This window comes from Moschus berezovskii, chromosome 14 (genome assembly GCF_049115385.1).
Source record: "Moschus berezovskii isolate FMDL1 chromosome 14, NW_MosBer_1.0, whole genome shotgun sequence".
NCBI classification, from domain to species: Eukaryota; Metazoa; Chordata; class Mammalia; order Artiodactyla; family Moschidae; genus Moschus; species Moschus berezovskii.
The window spans coordinates 82,792,765-82,811,471 of NC_142473.1; the positions used below are offsets into that span (position 1 = coordinate 82,792,765).

At 38.4% G+C, this 18,707-nt stretch overlaps 1 protein-coding gene across 1 annotated transcript; it reads left to right on the forward strand.

Moving 5' to 3' along the window:
• The first annotated feature begins 5,190 nt into the window (after window positions 1–5,190).
• On the forward strand, window positions 5,191–6,132 carry LOC129554083 (olfactory receptor 8K3-like). The gene has a single exon (XM_055422728.1). The coding sequence runs from the start codon at window positions 5,191–5,193 to the stop codon at window positions 6,130–6,132; it is 942 nt and encodes a 313-aa protein (XP_055278703.1).
• The last annotated feature ends 12,575 nt before the right edge of the window (window positions 6,133–18,707 follow it).

Sequence of the window (18,707 nt, forward strand, 5' to 3'; positions counted from 1 at the left end):
TTGGACACAGCTAAAGCAACTTCACACACACACACAAATTTTATAAGCTGTTTGTGTGGTTTGGAGATTAATCCTTTGTTGGTTGTGTTGTTTGCAAATATTTTCTCTCATTCTGTATGTTGTCTTTCTGTTTGGTTTATAGTTTCATTTTTGGGCAAAAGTTTTTAAAAGTTTTAGGTCCATTTATTAATCTTCATTTTATTTTTGTTATTTTTATTTCCATTATCTAGATGAATCCAAAAATATATCGCTGTAGTTTTTTGTCAATGAGTGTTCTGCCTATGTTTTCCGCTAATGGTTGTATGGTATCCAGCCTTACATTTAGGTGTTTAATCCAATTTGAGTTTATTTTTGTGTATTGTGTTAAAGAATGCTCTAATTTAATTTTCATTTTTTCCATGCACCTGTCCAGTTTTCCCAGCAGCATTTAATGAAGAAACTGTTTTCTCCCTATTCTATGTGGGTTTATTTCTGTGTTTTCTATCCTGTTCCATTGAGCTATATTTCTGGTTTTCTGCCTGTACCATATTCTTTTATTACTGCTGTTTTTGTGGTCTGTTCTGAAGGCTGATACTATGATTCCCTCAGTTCCCTTTTTTCTTTCTCAGGGTTATTTTCTTTATTCAGGGTCTTTTTTGTTATACAAATTTAAAAATCTCTTGTTCTAGTTCTGTGAAAATTTTCATATGATCCTGTTATTCCACTCCTGGCCATATAACCAGAGAAAACAATAATTCAATAAGATACACCACAGAGCTCATTGCAGCACTGTCTACAATAGTGAAAACATGGAGGCAACGTATTTGTCCTCTAACAGATAAAAATGTGGTATATCTACAGAATGGAATAGTACTCAGCCATAAAAATGAGCAACAGTGAATGAAATAATGGCTTTTGCAGCAACATGGATGGATCTAGAGACAATCATACTCAAGGAAATAAGCCAGGCTGAGGAAGACAAATGTTGTATGATATCACTTATATGTGGAATTTGAAAAAAAGTGTTGCAGATGAAACTGTATGTAGAATGGAGATAGACCCTCAGACATAGAAGAGAAACTAATGGTTTCCTGGGTGGGGAAAAAGGAGGCAGTTTAGGAGTCTGGGACTGACATAAACACATGACTGCGTGTAAAGTAGATAGCCATAAGTACCTACTGTATAGTACAGAAAACTATACTCAATGGTTTGTAATAGCCTCTAAGGGAAAAGAAGATGAAAAAAAAAATGTTTACATATGATTGAATCACTTTGCTATATACCTAAAACCAACACAGCATTGTAAGTAAATTATGCTTCAATAAAAATACAAAAAAAGTATTGTCTTAAAACTTCAAACATATCTCACCTCTAACATAATATCTATCCATTCCACTGCCTTGTACTTACCCAAGAGAAAGGACAGCAGATTTCTGTGTATGCAAATGTCAATAGAAGCTTTATTTATATTAGTCAGACCTTGGGAACAATCTAAATGTTCCTCCACTGGGGATGAATAAGTAAATCATGACAAGTGAGTTCCATACTGTTGTAAAGAGTAATAAATTGTTGATACACACAAAAATATGATGACTCAAAATTATTAAGCAGAGTAAAGGATGCCAGACTTAGAGGATCAGATAATATAAAATTTAGTTGCAAAAAAATTCTAAAATGAAGATTCATTTATAGTTGCACAAAGCAGATCAAACAAGAAATCTCAGAAATTAACAAGAAATGTCATACAAGGCATACAATGTGGAAAAAGAAAGAAATTAGCTCCTTTCATAGCTGCAAATGGCCTGTTTCCTAACATAAAACCTCAAGGAACCCTGTCATAAATGTGAGTTCAGGAATCCCCTCATAATTGTGAGCTCAGCAAAATAAAAGAATAATAAAAGATAAAAGAAATCTGCTGTCTTTTCAACAAGCAATTATCTTGTCAATGCATATATATATATATATATAGATAGATATATACATAACATGCAAGAACCAAAAATATGCATATATGTGACTTTCCAGGTGGTACAGTGGTAAAGAATCTGCCTGCAATGCAGGAGACACAGGAAACGTGGGTTTGATCACTGGGTTGGGAAGATCCCCTGGAGGAGGAAATGGCAACGCACTCCTGTATCCTCACCAGGAAAATCCCATGGACAGAGGTGGGCTACAATTCATACAGTCGAAAATTGGCACATACAACTGAAACAACTGATTATGTAAACGTGTGTATATATACACATATACATATACCATTTACAATACAAAGTGTAATGAAATAATAAACTCAGAAAATGTGCAGAATATGCATGTTGAAAAGTATACTGGTTAAAGAAATCAAAGATTTGAACACATTATAAAACATACTGAGCTCACAGTATAAAATATTCATAGATGGAAAAGAAAATTGGAGTAGGAATTGGACAGAAAGAAATAAATAAAATGGCAACTAACTATGAAATGAGAAAAATGAGCAACAGCAAAACCAACTAAATCAACGAAATAACAGGTCACATTTACCTAATGTGTAATTTTAACTCCTTTAAAAAATGGTATATTAAAAAATAATTTTGATATTTCTCTACCATGTCACTCCTTTGAGAAGACCATTGTAGAATTGGCCCTTTCCTAAATGTATTAATACATCATTTGAATCAAGAGTCCCAAGTGCTAACAATGGGAAGTTAACTAAGAGTGAAAAATAGGTGTTAAATAAGTAATAAGTTTACTCATTGGTGAATATAAATTGTCCTTGACAATTATTGAAAGACCTCCAGACATTTTGTTGTGTTCTCTTAGGCATTAGGGCTAATCAACAAGTTGCTAGACATCTCCTCAGGGAGAGTATCAATGGTAAGGGAATCCATATATTCTCACAGCCGTGTGAGAAATGCAGGAGGGAGTCAACACAGAAACTTCATTACAGGTAAAAATAATATTTCATGTGGTACAATATGCTGCCAATATCCACAATATTTCAGTGACATCTGCCAAGTTCCACTTTAATTCTATGACAGATTCTACATTTATGGGATGGCGGGGGTGGGGACTGAAATAAATTACATGTATTACATCCTACGTGACCAGTTCCTCACTTACCGATCACTATAGCCCTGACAGAGACATAAAACCACAGTCCAGAGAATATGTTTATATGGAGAAGAAAATCTCTTTCAGGTAAGTTACTATCACTATTAGAAACAAACATTAAAAACAAACAAAAACTATGTATTTGACACTTGAGCACTATTTCCAGATAAGACAGACTCACTGAATTTTTGACTCTTCATGTGTCTTTCCCCACAACTATGCAGACTGTTTTCCATTATATGTGGTAATAAAAAGTTTTAGATCATTTACACTATTGACCCAGATTAACTCTTTGTTGCTGTTCAGTCGCTAAATCCTGTCTGACTCTTTGTGACCTCATGGACTGCAGCATGCTAAGCTTCCCTTTCCTTCACTGTCTCTTGGAGTTTGCTCAGATTCATGTTCATTGAGTTGGTGATGCTATCTAGCTATCTCATCCTCCGCTGCCCTCTCCTCACCATAAATGAAGGCACTGCAGAAACTGCATTTATAGACATATATGTCCTATACATGGACATACATGTTCTATACATAAGCATGTCCTGGTACGACTCACCATGTAAGCAAATTTAATTCCCACTGTGGTCCATTATGCATTTCTTATTCATACACTTATTCATACCTGTCAGGTGTGCTAAATTTGAGTCAGGACCACCTGAAGGAAAAACATCTTTCATAGACATGTTTTGAGTAGTGGGTTATATGAATTTTGTGAATTTTTGGTTTGAAAATTTACTGTATCATTAGCATATTCATTATATCCTAGACAGCATATTAAAAAAGCAGGGACATTACTGTGCCAACAAAGGTCCATCTAGTCAAGGCTATGGTTTTTCCAGTAGTTTTGTATGAATGTGAGAGTTGGACCATAAAGAAAGCTGAGTGCCAAAGGATTGATGCTTTTTTTGTATTTATTTATTTTATTATTATTATTTACATTATTGTATTGGTTTTGCCATACATTGACATGAATCTGCCCCGGGTGTACATGTGTTCCCCATCTTGAACCCCCCTCCCACCTTCCTCCCCATCCCATCCCTTGAACTGTGGTGTCAGAGAAGACCCTTGAGAGTCCCTTGGACTGCAAGGAGATCCAACCAGTCCATTCTAAAGGAGATCACTCTTGAATATTCACTGGAAGGACTGATGTTGGAGCTGAAACTCCAATACTTTGGCCACCTGATGAGAAGAACTGCCTCATTTGAAAAGACCCTGATGCTGGGAAAGACTGAAGGTGAGAGGAGCCGGGGACGACAGAGGATGAGACGGCTGGATGGCATCACCGACTCGATGGGCATGAGTTTGAGTGAACTCCGGGTGTTGGTGATGGACAGGGAGGCCTGATATGCTGCAGTCCATGGGCTCGCAAAGAGTCAGACACAACTGAGCAGCTGAACTGAACTGAACTATATCCTATGATCGATGCATTTTTAAAATGCCATTATGTGATTATATCTTATAAAGAATAAAAATAGAACTTTAAGGAATAGTACGATAATTATCCATAATAGCTAAAGTTTTATGATTGCTTAGCTTCTCGGTTTTGCTTTGTTATCTATATTTACCTATCTCTGTCTAACTGTCTATGTTTCTATACCTGTACTATAGTGCTTGTCAACTATACTATTGTGATACTATTGTGGCTACTGGCTCAATATTGTTCAGTTCAGTTCAGTTCAGTCTCTCAGTCGTGTCTGACTCTCCGCGACCCCATAAATCACAGCACGCCAGGCCTCCCTGTCCATCACCAACTCCGTTGCATGTTTGATATGTTAAGATATTGAGCACTTTACTTGGCCTATAAACATTAGAAGCCAATAGCATTTCAACTCTCACTTAAGACAGGCAAAATGTCTCCAGACAGTGGAGAAACATTCTTGGGGAAATAAAATCACTCTAATTGAGAATAGCTGATCTACCTTCATATCTCCTTCTGTCTCTATTTATGTATATTTTAATGTGTGGCAGATGGACTTACTTTTAAATATTCTAAACTGAAAATTTAAATTTATCTTACTTACCAGTTCTGCATACTAACACATCGAAGAGGATATTTTACACAAAATCTACCGACTCTGCTGTTGTGTCTACCCAGAATAAGTTTCCTCATACACCTGAATGGAACCACACAATGGAACAGTGCTGAGTGAATTCATCCTCATGGGAATCACAGACCGCCCTGAGCTGCGGGCTCCATTGTTTGGGCTCTTCCTCATCATCTACGTGATCTCCGTGGTGGGCAACTTGGGCATGGTCATCCTCACTAAGGTGGACTCCAGGCTTCAGACACCCATGTACTTCTTTCTCAGGCACCTGGCTTTCACTGATCTTGGTTATTCAACAACCGTGGGCCCCAAAATGCTGGTAAATTTTGTGGCGGATCAAAATAAAATCTCCTATTACTTTTGCGCTACACAGCTCACTTTCTTTCTTGTGTTCATTATTAGTGAGCTTTTTATTCTGGCAGCGATGTCCTATGACCGCTATGTGGCCATCTGTCACCCCCTGCTCTACACAGTGGTCATGTCGCAAAGAGCATGTCAGGCGCTGGTGGCAATGCCATATCTCTATAGCATGTTTGAGTCTCTTCTTATCGCTGGAAAGATATTTGACTCATCATTCTGTGGCTACAATGTCATCAGACATTTCTACTGTGACAGTCTCCCCTTGTTATCTTTGCTCTGCTCAAATGCAAATGAAATTGGACTGATTATTCTTATCTCAGCAGGTTTTAATTTGATTTTCTCTCTTCTGATAGTTCTTGTGTCTTACCTTCTTATTCTTGCATCCATTCTCAGGATGAGCTCTGCTGAAGGCAGGCACAAGGCTTTTTCGACTTGTGGGTCTCACCTGACGGTGGTCACAGTGTTCTATGGGGCTTTAATATTCATGTATGTGCAGCCGGAGTCCAACCATTCATTTGACACAGATAAAATGGCATCTATATTTTACACTCTCATTATCCCTATGCTAAATCCATTAATCTACAGTTTGAGAAACAAAGATGTAAAACATGCCCTACAAAGTACGTGGAAAAGACTATGCAATTCTTTCTCTTAGAGCTTCTGTACAATATGAGTCATATAATTTAGGTGATGTGCTTCAAACTGTTCTCTGTGTGTCTCTGAAAAGAATAAAAAGTATGGAAAAGTTCAGCACATGTTTAGAAATTGCCTTCTAAGGGCTAGGCATACTTCTATGTGCTATACATACATTGGCACCCAAAGGGGGGAAATATCTGCCTTTCCTGAGAGGAAGAGATGAATTACAAATATAATTAAGTAAATAGCACCTTGCCTTAGAACGAGTTAGGACACTTTAAGGACTAAAGGAGATCGATCCTGGGTGTTCATTGGAGGGACTGATGCTAAAGCTGAAGCTGCAATACTTTGGCCACCTCATGCGACGAGCAGACTCACTGGAAAAGACTCTGATGCTGGGAAAGGTTGGGGGCGGGAGGAGAAGGGGACGACAGAGAGTGAGATGGCTGGATGGCATCACCGACTCTGTGGACATGAGTTTGGGTGAACTCCGGGAGTTGATGATGGACAGGGAGGCCTGGCGTGCTGTGATTCATGGGGTCGCGGAGAGTCGGACACGACTGAACGGAACTGAACTGAACTGAACTGAAGGACAAGTAACGAGAGTCGAGTGAGGAGGAATAGCATACACAAAAGGATTAAAAGGATTATTGTCACTCCCAACTGTTGAAATAAATTTCCTAGTGTCTCCATGTGTTTGTGCATGTACATGTGGTTTTATGTAAGTGCATACTTCTGCTTTTTTATTTGCTATACTTCTCTAAGGCATGCATTAACATTAAACTTATGGTGGATTCTAGGAGGCTCAGTGTAGTACAATGATTTGAATTCATCATTCATCTGAATTAATTCAGATGCTCACTTATCACGTGGAAGATTTTATGACCCTGCTCTATTCTCATCAGTGAAGTTGCTTTTATATATGAGCCCTAGAAAGTCTTTAGACTCAGCACACTTAGCAATTCAGTAACTCACAACATCTTATTTATCTAAATCAGACCGTTTCTCTGTAAATTCAAGTTCAGTCACTCAGTCATGTCCGACTCTTTGCTATCTCATGGGCTGCAGCACACCAGACTTCCCTGTCCCTCACCAACTCCAGGAGATTGCTCAAACTCATGTCTATGACACTAGAGATGCCATCCTACTACCTCATGCTCTGATGTCCCCGTTTCCTCCTGTCTTCAATCTGTCTCAGCTTAAGGGTCTTTTCCAATGAGTCAGTTATTCACATCAGGTGGCCAAAGTATTCTCTGAACCAGATTCATTTTCTTAATTGTCTTTAAAAATATTCTGTACTTGAAAGTCGCTAAGAGAATGGGCTTTAAATATTTTCATCTGACAAAAAGGAATGATAACCATGTAACGTGAAAATGTTAGCTAGTGCTAACTTGTAGCCATACTGAGCTATATAAATGCATCGAACCAACATGTTGTAGACTTTAAATTTACACCATATTAACTGTCAATTATGTCACAATAAGAGGCAGGTCAGGTTGTCTGGTATTCCCATCTCTTTCAGAATGTTCCACAGTTTATTGTGATCCACACAGTCAAAGGCTTTGGCATAGTCAATAAAGCAGAAAAAGATGTTTTTCTGGAACTCTCTTGCTTTTTCCATGACCCAGTGGATGTTGGCAATTTGATTTCTGGTTCGTCTACCTTTTCTAAAACCAGCTTGAACATCTAGAAGTTCATGGTTCATGTATTGCTAAAGCCTGGCTTGGAGAATTTTGAGCATGACTTTACTAGCGTGTGAGATGAGTGCAATTGTGCAGTAGTTTGACCATTTTTTGGCATTGCCTTTCTTTGGGATTGGAATGAAAACTGACATTTTCCAATCCTGTGGCAACTGCTGAGTTTTCCAAATTTGCTGGCATATTGAGTGCAGCAGTTTCACAGCATCATCTTTCAGGATTTGAAATAGCTCAACTGGAATTCCATCACCTCCACTAGCTTTGGCCATAGTGAGTAGGCCAGGAAGCAACAGTTAGAACTGTACATGAAACAACAGACTGGGTCCAAATAGGAAAAGGAGTACGTCAAGGTTGTATATTGTCACCCTGCTTATTTAACTTATATGCAGAGTACATCATGAGGAACACTGGGCTGGAAGAAGCACAAGCTGGAATCAAGATTGCCAGGGGAAATATCAATAACCTCAGATATGCAGATGACACCACCCTTATGGCAGAAAGTGAAGAGGAACTCAAAAGCCTCTTGATGAAAGTAAAAGAGGAGAGTGAAAAAGTTGGCTTAAAGTTCAACATTCAGAAAACTAAGATCATTGCCTCTGGTCCCATCACTTCAAGGCAAATAGATAGGGAAGCAGTGGAAACAGTGTCAGATTTTGTTTTTTTTTGGGCTCCAAAATCACTGCAGATGCTGATTGCAGCCATGAAATTAAAAGACGCTTACTCCTTGGAAGGAAAGTTATGACCAACCTAGATAGCATATTAAAAAGCAGAGACATTACTTTGCCAACCAAGGTCTGTCTAGTCAAGGCTATGGTTTCTCCAGTGGTCATGTATGGATGTGAGAGTTGGACTGTGAAGAAAGGCTGATCGCCGAAGAATTGATGCTTTTGAACTGTGATGTTGGAGAAGACTCTTGAGAGTCCCCTGGACTTCAAGGAGATCCAACCAGTCCATCCTAAAGGAGATCATTCCTGGGTGTTCATCGGAAGGACTGATGCTAAAGCTGAAACTCCAATACTTTGGCCACCTCATGCAAAAAGTTGACTCACTGGGAAAGACTCTGATGCTGGGAGGGATTGGGGGCAGGAGGAGATGGGGACGACAGAGAATGAGATGGCTGGATGTCATCACCGACTCAATGGACAAGGGTTTGAGTGAACTCCGGGAGTTGGTGATGGACAGGGAGGCCTGGCGTGCTGTGATTCATGGGGTCGTAAAGAGTCGGACATGACTGAGCGACTGAACTGATCTGATGTCACAATAAAGCCAGAGGGGAAAAAAGTTAAATTTCTTGAGAGTTTACCATGGAAATTTTGAGTTATATTTTTATATTATATTGGAATCTTGATTCCTTACTGCTTTTTGATCATACAAGATACTTACGTATCCTTATCTGTCTGAAAAACAAAAATATTTCTTATTTAAAATTTGTGTTCTAATTATTTTTGTGCTTTTTCATAAGAGGTCTACTCTATGCTGAACTAGCTTTGTGCCTTTGTTATGTTATGTATTTGTTATGTATTTGTTCATAAGAGTGTGCAAAAATTCTTTTACTACATATGCAAGCATATATGTGTACTGTATTGTATATTTCATTGTAAAATATTTTATTATATTCTATAATTTTTATTCTATTGATTGATTTCCACAGTTTGATCATCTCTTTGTAGCAAACAAAAGACAAAATTCCATGATTTGGTCAATATCTCTAGGAATAATGCAATAACTTATGTAACAATTTGTTATATATATGATATGCATACAAATATCTTCCCTCGTGGCTCAGACGGTAAAGCATCTGCCTGCAACGCGGGAGGCCCGGGTTCAATCCCTGTGTCGGGAAGATCTCCTGGAGAAGGAAATAGCAACCCACTCCAGTACTCTTGCCTGGAAAATTTCATGGACTGAGGAACCTGGTGGGTTACAGTCCATGGGGTTGCAAAGAGTCGAACACGTCTGTGTAACTTCACTTTCACCCTCTTCAAAATTGTCAGTTTTTTGTTTAATTTTGTATTTTTAACATTTAAGAAATTCTATTTACATCATAGAGAGACTGCACTATTCTTTGTTCACCATCCTTAGAATGATACAGGATGCTCAGGGCTGGTGTACTGGGATGACCCAGAGGGATGGGATGGGGAGGGAGGTGGGAGAGGGGTTCAGGATGGGGAACACATGTACACCCAGGGCGGATCCATGTCAATGTATGGCAAAACCAATTCAATAATGTAAAGTAATTAGCCTCCAATTAAAATGAATAAATTAAAAAAACCCTCAAAAACATTTTCACTAATTCAAGAAAAAGGCAAGTAGGACTCTTCTTTCCCATGATATTGACATTTTAATGGAGGTAACATTCAATATGGCAAAGAAAAAAATAAACAGTCCAGGTTGGAAGAAGGAATTTAAACTGTGTTTATTAGTACATGATGAGATTGTACAGGTAGAAATCTAAACTATAAAAAAAAAGCATTGAATTAACCGGTGAATTTAGGATGGTCAAGGAAAGATCAGTACACACAATAATTTTTATTTCTATGTACTACAAATGAAAAATGAGAAATGAAACTGTTAAATGTTGTTGTTATCATTCAGTCGACAAGTCGTGTCTGACTCTTTGCGACCCTATGGACGGCAGGACACCAGGCCATTCTATCCCTCATCATCTCCTGGAGTTTGCGAAGTTCATATCCATTGAACTGGTGATGCCAGCCAACCATCTCATTCTCTGTCACTCTCTTCTTCTGCCCTCAATTTTTCCCAGCATCAGGGTCTTTTCCAATGAGTCGGCTTTTCGCATCAGCTGGCCAGAGTTTTGGAGCTTCATCTTCAGCATCAGTCCTTCCAATGAACATTCAGGGTTGATTTCCTTTAGAATTGCCTGATTTGATCTCCTTGCAGTCAAAGGGACTCTCAAGAGTCTTCTCTAACACCACAGTTCAAAAGCATCAATTCTTAGGCTCTCTGCCTTCTTTATCGGAGAAGGCAATGGCAAGCCACTCCAGTACTCTTGCCTAGAAAATCCCATGGATGGAGGAGCCTGGTAGGCTGCAGTCTGTGGGGTCGCTAAGGGTCGGACACAACTGAGCAACTTCACTTTCACTTTTCCCTTTCACACATTGGAGAAGGAAATGGCAACCCACTCCAGTGTTCTTGCCTGGAGAATCCCAGGGAGGGGGGAGCCTGGTGGGCTTCCGTCTATGGGGTCACACAGAGTCGGACATGACTGAAGTGATGCAGCAGCAGCAGCAGCTGCCTTCTTTATGGTCCAACTCTCACATCCATACATGACTACTGGAAAGATCATAGCCTTGTTAAATTGTTAAATACCTGTTATAGATTCATCATAAGTATGAAATACTTAAAGATATATACAAAATATGCAAGCCTGTATGGTAAAAATTAGAAAACATTCCTGAAAGATATTAATGGAGGCATAAACAAATGAGATTTTACCATATTTATTTACTGATTTATTCAATATTAGGTAAATACCACAATTTCTCAAATCAAACACAATTTAAATTTAAGCAGAAATTCTTTTTTGATAGAAATTGAGAAGCTAAAACCAAAATACATAAAGGAGGTAAAAGCAAAATATATGGAGCAAAAATCTAGAATAGCTGAACTGACTTTAACATGAAGAATAAACTTGTAATATGAACATTAAGACAACTATAATGATATCCAGTCTTATTCCAAAGCTACAATTATTTTTTTAAGTCTGCTCCTGATATAAAAATTGGCAATAGATATTAATGAAAAGATATTGGTAGATCAGAAATAGACTCATGTGTATATGAACAATAAATGTTCCACAAGCAAAGGAGAAAAAAAAGAAAAAAGCCATTTTGTGGAGAAAGGATAGACTTTTCAACTTCTCCTTTCATCTTGTTTATGCCCTGAGACCTTGTAACCAAGGGGACGTTCCCTCCAGTTTCTGCTGGCTGAGGATGCTGGTTGTCAGGCTTGCATCAAGGTAACCCAGCTGGCTGGGGCCAGAGTCATGAAGTGACAGGCAATATCCCCTTGTCCAACCACACCAGTTCTTTGGGGAGTTAGTCTTAAGAATGAGTTCCAGTCAATAAGGGAACTTTGTCACTTTTATCTTCATTGCTGAAACATATCCATTTCTGGAAAAATCCAATCCCAGTATTGACTACTTGTCACAGCTTTGTAGTTCTGTGGCTATAGGCACACAAAGGACTTTATTTTCCTAGGCTATCTTTGGAACGAACTCTGGACCTTGGGGAAGGAAGCTGCATATTTTGCCCTTCTTTTAGAATGTCTCTTGCTTCCATAGACAAATCATGTCATTATTATTTAGCCACTGCTGCTGCTGCTAAGTCACTTCAGTCATGTCCAACTCTATGCGACCCCACAGACGGCAGCCCACCTGGCTTCCCCGTCCCTGGGATTCTCCAGGCAAGAACACTGGAGTGGGTTGCCATTTCCTTCTCCAATGCATGAAAGTGAAAAGTGAAAGTAAAGTCACTCTGTCCTATCCAACTCTTTGTGTCCCCATGGACTGCAGCCCATCAGGCTCCTCTGCCCATGGAATTCTCCAGGTGAGAGTACTGGAGTGGGGTGCCATTGCCACTAAGTGTGTCCAACTCTTTCCTGACCAATGGACTACAGCCCGCCAGGCTCCTTCTGTTAACAGGATTTCCCAGGCAAGAATACTGGAGTGGGTTGCCATTTCTTTCTCCAGGAGATCTTCCTGACCCAGGGATTGAACCTGCATCTTTTGCCATTGGCAGGTGGGTTCTTTACCACTGAGTCACCAGGGAAGTATATAGATAATGGCATACAAAGGCCTATTATTAATAGTTTTGAGTTAATAAAAAGGCGTGGGTCTTCCCAGGGGCCTTAGTGGGAAAGAATCCTCCTGCCAATGCAGGAGACCTGAGTTCGATCTCTGGGTCCAGAAGATCCCCTGTAGAATAAAATGGCAACCCACTCCAGTATTCTTGCCTGGAAAATCTCATGGACAGAGGAGTCTGACAGACTACAGTCCATGAGGTTGCAAAGAGTGGGAAACCACTTAGTGACTAAACAAACGGATGGATGAATAAAGAAAGTATGATTCTTAAATACTCAATGAGTGTAATCACTTTTATGCTAAATTCGATATATATTTTAAAACATGAGTTTGAATACTCTAACTTTGTCTTTAGGTGTTACTTTCATATTGCATTTGACCTGCAATGAGCTTTAGTACAAAATTGATTGATGAGATAACACAGTGAAGTTTCAAACAAATCACATACCTCATTGGATGACATTCAAATTTAGAGTCAACGTTCTAAAAAATCCTATTCTAGACATTTAAACCAAAACATGGGTAGTTAGAACATCATCAGATTACCAGATTATTGTTAAAGAAAAGCAGATATCTCAAATTAAAGAATTAGCATCTTTCTATGAATGGAAATGTGCAAGAGTCTGGGTTCATTGAAATTACTGCTTTTATATTTCCAGAAAAGTGAAAGTGAAACTGTTAACTGCTTCAGTACTGTCAGAGTATATGAGTGTAATAAAAAAAAAGAAAAAAAGAACTAATAAAATTCATAGAAATTTCAAAGAAAGAAATGAAAACATCCCTGTTAGTAAAAGATATGCAATAGAAAATTTCCACAAAACAGGAAAATAAAACAATCTGGAAAACATGGGTTCACAAAGGAGACAAGATATGTGATTAACAAAAATTATATAAATATATTTTATCTCTCTATATAGGTATTAATGAAATAAGACCATTTACAGTCACTTCATATCTATTGAAAATGTACATAAAACCTAACAAAGCCTGCACAGAATCTGTATGCTGAAAAGTACAAATCCAAATTTTAAAAATTAAAGGAGATTTGAATAATTTAATAGATATATTTAGCTCAGATCAGTATACATAAGATAAAATTCTTCCCAAATTGATCCATAGATTTAGTGCAAACCTAAATAAAATCTCAGCAAGATTTAGTGCAGAGGTGATTTTATACTGAATTTTATTGAAAGATTAAGGGCATAACATAGATGAAAACACATTTTAAAATTTAGTATAGCTAGGAAAAAACACTCCGTCATGTTAGGATTAATTATATAACCAAATAATCAAGATTTTGATATTGGTAAAAACACAAACATATAAATTAATGGAACAGAATAGACAACACAGAAATAGATTTTTATAAATAGTTTAACTAATTTTTCATAAAGTTGCAAAGGTAATTCAAAAGAAAGTGCATAGCCTTTTAAAACCATTGTGCTGAGGTAATTAGGGATATAGAGGAAAATATAAGCAAGCAAATAAATAATGTTGACCTAATAAGATAATTAACTCAAAATGAAGAACAACTTAACTGTAAAATGCTGAACTATGAAACATTTAGGGCTTCCCTGGTGGCTCAGTGGTAAAGAAACTGCCTGTGGAGCAGGAGATGCCAGGCTGGGGAGATTCCCTGGGGAAGGAAATGGCAATCCACTCAGTATTCTTGCTGGAGAATTCCATGGACAGAGAAGAGTGGTAGGCTACAGTCCATGGGTTCACAACAGAGTCGGACACGACTTAGCAACTAAACAACAGCCACAAATAAAATATTCAGATGAAACAATAGGGGAAAATCCACATCTAGGATCTAGGTCAGGCGGAGGCTTCACAGCATGCGTATGTGCTCAGGCCCTCAGCTCTGTCCAACTTTTGGAGACCCCGTGGATTGTAGCCCACCAGGTTCCTCTGTCCATGGGATTTTCCAGGCAAGAATTCTGGAGTGGGTTATCATTTCCTTCTCCAGGGGCTCTTTCTGAACCAGGAATAGAACCTGCGTCTCCCGCTAGGTAAGCGGATTCTTTACCACTGAACCACCTAAGAAGTCCATCTTTAATTCCCTATTTTTCAATAATGAAATAGGACAATGTTTAAACATTTCTATACCATCATTTATTTGAGAAGACCGCTGTGGACTTGCAGACTTAATGGGACTGCCCTAGAGATAGGTTTAATTAAGAGACTTGCTTACTGCAAAAGGAACGCTAACCAAGAATAATTTTTTAAAAAATGGAAAGAATAAAGAGGAAAGAAAGAATTGCCCTAGAAAATTGAAAAGATAATCTCCAGATATTTTGTTGTGGTCCTAAGACTTTAGGGATGATCAGCAAATTCTTTGACATCTCCTCAGGGAGAGAATTGAAAGGTGGAAGAGATCCATAAATTGTTCCACTTAGCCATGTAAGGGAGTCATGAGGGAGTCATGACAGAGACTTCATTACAGGTAAAATGATGGAGTATTTCATGTGATGCCTTGTTTCCAATATGCTGACAGAGTTTCAGTGACAAATTCAAAGTCTCACATTAATTCACTGGCAATGCCTGAGCAAAACGAACTGTTTCTGATTCAGTTTTCTCAGGAATAGGACTCCTCTCCTTGTCTTTTCATATTAATTTTTTGAAAATATTCACATATTTGCAGACTAAGCCATGAAAAGCATTTCTGGAACATCATCGTGATACCCATTTGTGTAAATAATGATATCTCCAGTGGAAGGCAAAGCTAAGAGTAAATAAGTCAAAACTGAAGATGCATGAGGGCTTCCGTGATGGCCCACCTGGTAAAGAATCTGCCTGCAATAACCCTGGTTCCTTCCCAGGGTCAGGAAGACCCCCTGGAGAAAGAAATGGGAACCCACTGCAGCACTTTTGCCAGAGAAACCCCTTGGACAGATAAGCCTGGGGGGCTATAGTCCAGGGGTTACAAGAGTCAGACATGCTTTAGCAACTGAAACACCACCACTGCCAAAAATACGTGAATATTTAGAAACTGGCAGAATTAAGAAACCTCAAGTATTCAGTTTCATATTGAAATGTTCTTCTGAATTCTTAGTCATTTAGTGCTCTGGGTGTTTTTTCGTGATGGCTTCAATATTATTTAATATTTAATGACTATGTACATCAGTATACAAATATGATTATTTCTGAATCCCTTGATGAGATAAAAGAGCATTTCCACCTTACAGTGAGATGTGGAAAGTGCTATTTGGTTATTAGCAGGCTTCTAAGTACCTAGTTTTATGGTAATGGTGCAATTTTCAGCATGTCCTTCAACTTCAAGTAGAATCTGACTGCAAATTAGATAAAATTATCTCACAGGGAACAGCTTTAAAAAATTGACAATCGGGATTTTGTTTAAAAAAATTAAACTATGAGCTAGCTATCCATAGGATAGATAAAGGGTCTATTCTATGGGTCCATCCATAGAATGATAAAGCTTGTGACAAAACAACCAAAAACACTTCTATCATTTCTTACCTTTACAGGAAAATTGGAATTTACAAAGTCTGATTTTTTTTTAGCTTTTCATAATTGCAAAAGAAAAACAAGAAAACAAGATATATACTACTTCTTATTACATTTACTAAAGATACTTCTCTACAATAACTGTTGTCTGATATACATATCATATTTCTGATATTAGAAAATTGTCTGCATCAAGTCCAGGTAGACTATTAGGAAGTCTTAAAATTGTAAACAATATTTTAAGTGAGCAAAATGCTAATTTCATGTAAATACTTTTATATTCAATGTTATAAATTTTTAATTAATTTTCTTACAGAGCACTCAGAGACTGCAGTCACTGAAAATTTATTGTAACCAGTGTTACTGATATTTTTTAAAGGAGGTGTTCATGCCGACAGTATTTTGCACCTAATAATCCTCTTACCTTGATCTGCCCTTTACCTCTTACTCTTGTGAGTTAGTTGCTTAGATGTCTCTGACTCTTTGAGACCCCATAGTCTGTAGCCTGCTGGATCTCCTGTGCGTGAAATTCTCCAGGAAAGAAGACTGGAGTGGGTAGCCATTCCATTCTCCAAGGGATCTTCCCAACCCAGGGATCGAATTCAGGTCTCCTGGTGGACTTCCATCTATGGGGTCACACAGAGTCGAACACGACTGAAGTGACTTAGCAGCAGCAGCAGCAGCATTGCAGACAGATTCTTTATCGTCTGAGCCACCAGAGAAGCCCACCTCTTATTCTGGTATATTTGTACTATGTTTATTATTATTATATTCAGATATGCTTTTATTTGATTTTATAAAATGTTGACTTGTGTTTTGTATTACATTATCATTTGGTGGAGTTCTGTGGCCTTAAAATACAAAAAAAGTTAAGTAACGCCCCGAATCCATGTATATCTATTTAATGTATTTTATTCACATCTACAGTATTGTGTGGGGCTTCCCCGGTGGTTCAGTGGTAAAGAATCCACCTGTCGATGCAGGATCGATCCCTGGGTGAGGAAATGGCAAACCCACTCCACTAATCTTGTCTGGGAATTCCCATGAACAGAGGAGCCTGGCAGAATACAGTCCATGGGGTCACAAAGAGTCAGAAAGGAATTAATGACTAAACAACAGCATAGCATTGTGTAACTTATGTGTAACCTTACTTGTTTTTTTTTTAAAGCACAGCATCTTCTTTTCCAAAAGAATTTTTTAAATGCATCTGCTGCTGCTGCTGCTGCTGCTGCTAAGTCACTTCAGTCGTGTCCGACTCTGTGTCACCCCACAGACGGAAGCCCACCAGGCTCCCCCTTCCCTGGTATTCTCCAGGCAAGAACACTGGAGTGGGTTGCCATTTCCTTCTCCAGTGTGTGAAAGTGAAAGTGAAGTCGCTCAGTCGTGTCTGACCCTTAGCAACCCCATGGACTGCAGCCTACCAGGCTCCTCCATCCATGGGATTTTCTAGGCAAGAGTACAGGAGTGGCTTGCCATTGCCTTCTCCGAAAGCATCTACATTATGCAAAAGAAATGCCAATGATTACTCTTTCTTTCAGTTTGCTTAGATCTCCTAACATTCTCCTGGATTTTTGCATGACAACGTATATTTGAATTGTTATACACAAATTAGTATTTGCCAATTGCAATAAAAATGCTCCTAGGGAAGATTATATTTTAGAAAAATTTCCATCATAATGAACTTTCATTTTTGCTGACATAGTAAATAGAACATAAAGAATCCACTTTATGGACTTCAGAGGTCCAAGTTTAGTCTTGCAGAGGGGAATAGCGAAGGACTTGGAGTAAGTTAAATGTGCTCCATTCTACTTGACCTAATCCTAATCTATTGATCATTATATCATCGCCTTCACAAAGAAGATAATGTCACAGTGCAGAGAACTGACACACAAATATATAAAGAAACTCTCTTTGAGCTAAGTTATTGCCACCATGTAATATATATATATATATCTTTTAACTTGATTTCCAGGTAAGCCTAGACATATTGAGTCCTTTAATCTTCATTTTTCTCTCCCAACCACCCTGTAAAGAAATATCAGTTTTGCATAAGGAAATAAAGATTTTCAGATAAATTATTTGTCCAAAGTAATCACCTGTATATAACATAAAAAAATATATAGCAGAGATTATATCTATATACTGGAGAAGGAAATGGCAACCCACTCCAGTGCACTTGACTGGAAAATCCCATGGATGGAGGAGCCTGGTAGGCTGCAGTCCATGGGGTCGTGAAGAGTCGGACACGACTGAGCGACTTCACTTTCACTTTTCACTTTCATGGACTGGAGAAGGAAATGGCAACCCACTCCAGTGTTCTTACCTGGAGAATCCCAGGGAAGGGGGAGCCTGGTGGGCTGCCGTCTACGGGGTCGCACACGACTGATGCGACTCAGCAGCAGCAGCATATCTGTATACATACACGCCTCACATATGTTTATAGAGGGATAATTTTCCCTGCAATCCGTTATATTTTTATTTATGCAACTGTCCAATATTTGTTGTCTGGTAACTGTTTCAGTCTGTATCACCTGAATAAAGGATTTTGAGGACTATGCGTTGCAGTAGCAGGTTCTATGAAAGTGAAGTCCAAGTGTCCGACTCTTT

Excerpts from the sequence above, each read along its gene's own strand:
- LOC129554083 (XM_055422728.1), top strand. The coding sequence starts at position 5,191 with ATGGAACCACACAATGGAACAGTGCTGAGTGAATTCATCCTCATGGGA.